General features: G+C 67.8%; 1 protein-coding gene across 1 annotated transcript in view; it reads left to right on the top strand.

Annotated features, from left to right (window-relative positions):
* The window catches only part of WDR24 (WD repeat domain 24), a 6,549-nt gene extending 6,355 nt beyond the window's left edge, over window positions 1–194 (top strand). The window contains exon 10 of the mRNA XM_009639991.2: window positions 1–194. Coding sequence (XP_009638286.2) covers window positions 1–50 — 50 coding nt within the window. The 3' untranslated portion in view covers window positions 51–194.
* Window positions 195–273: the final 79 nt, after the last annotated feature.

The raw sequence follows: 273 nt of genomic DNA, 5'->3' as shown, positions 1-273 counted from the left end.
CCCCCCCCCCCGCCCCCGCCGCCTCGGGCCACCTCTGCGAGTACGCCTGAGCCCCTCGACGACTGGCGGAGCCGGCAGGGCGGACAGCCTGGGCCTCCTGCCTCGCCCCCTCCCTCCCTGTATTTATTTTGGGGTGAAGAGGGGCCCTGTGTGTGCCCCCTCGCCCCCTGCCCAGCCCTTTTTGTACTGGATTAAAACAAAACTGAGCAGTTGAACTGAGCCAGGCCTCTTGTCTTCGCTTAACCTGCCGGCAGCGGCCCCCGGGGGGAGCAG

Source organism: Egretta garzetta, unplaced genomic scaffold, assembly GCF_000687185.1.
Source record: "Egretta garzetta isolate BGI_Z169 unplaced genomic scaffold, ASM68718v1 scaffold140, whole genome shotgun sequence".
Taxonomy (NCBI): Eukaryota; Metazoa; Chordata; class Aves; order Pelecaniformes; family Ardeidae; genus Egretta; species Egretta garzetta.
This window is presented reverse-complemented; position numbering and strand designations above follow the sequence as displayed.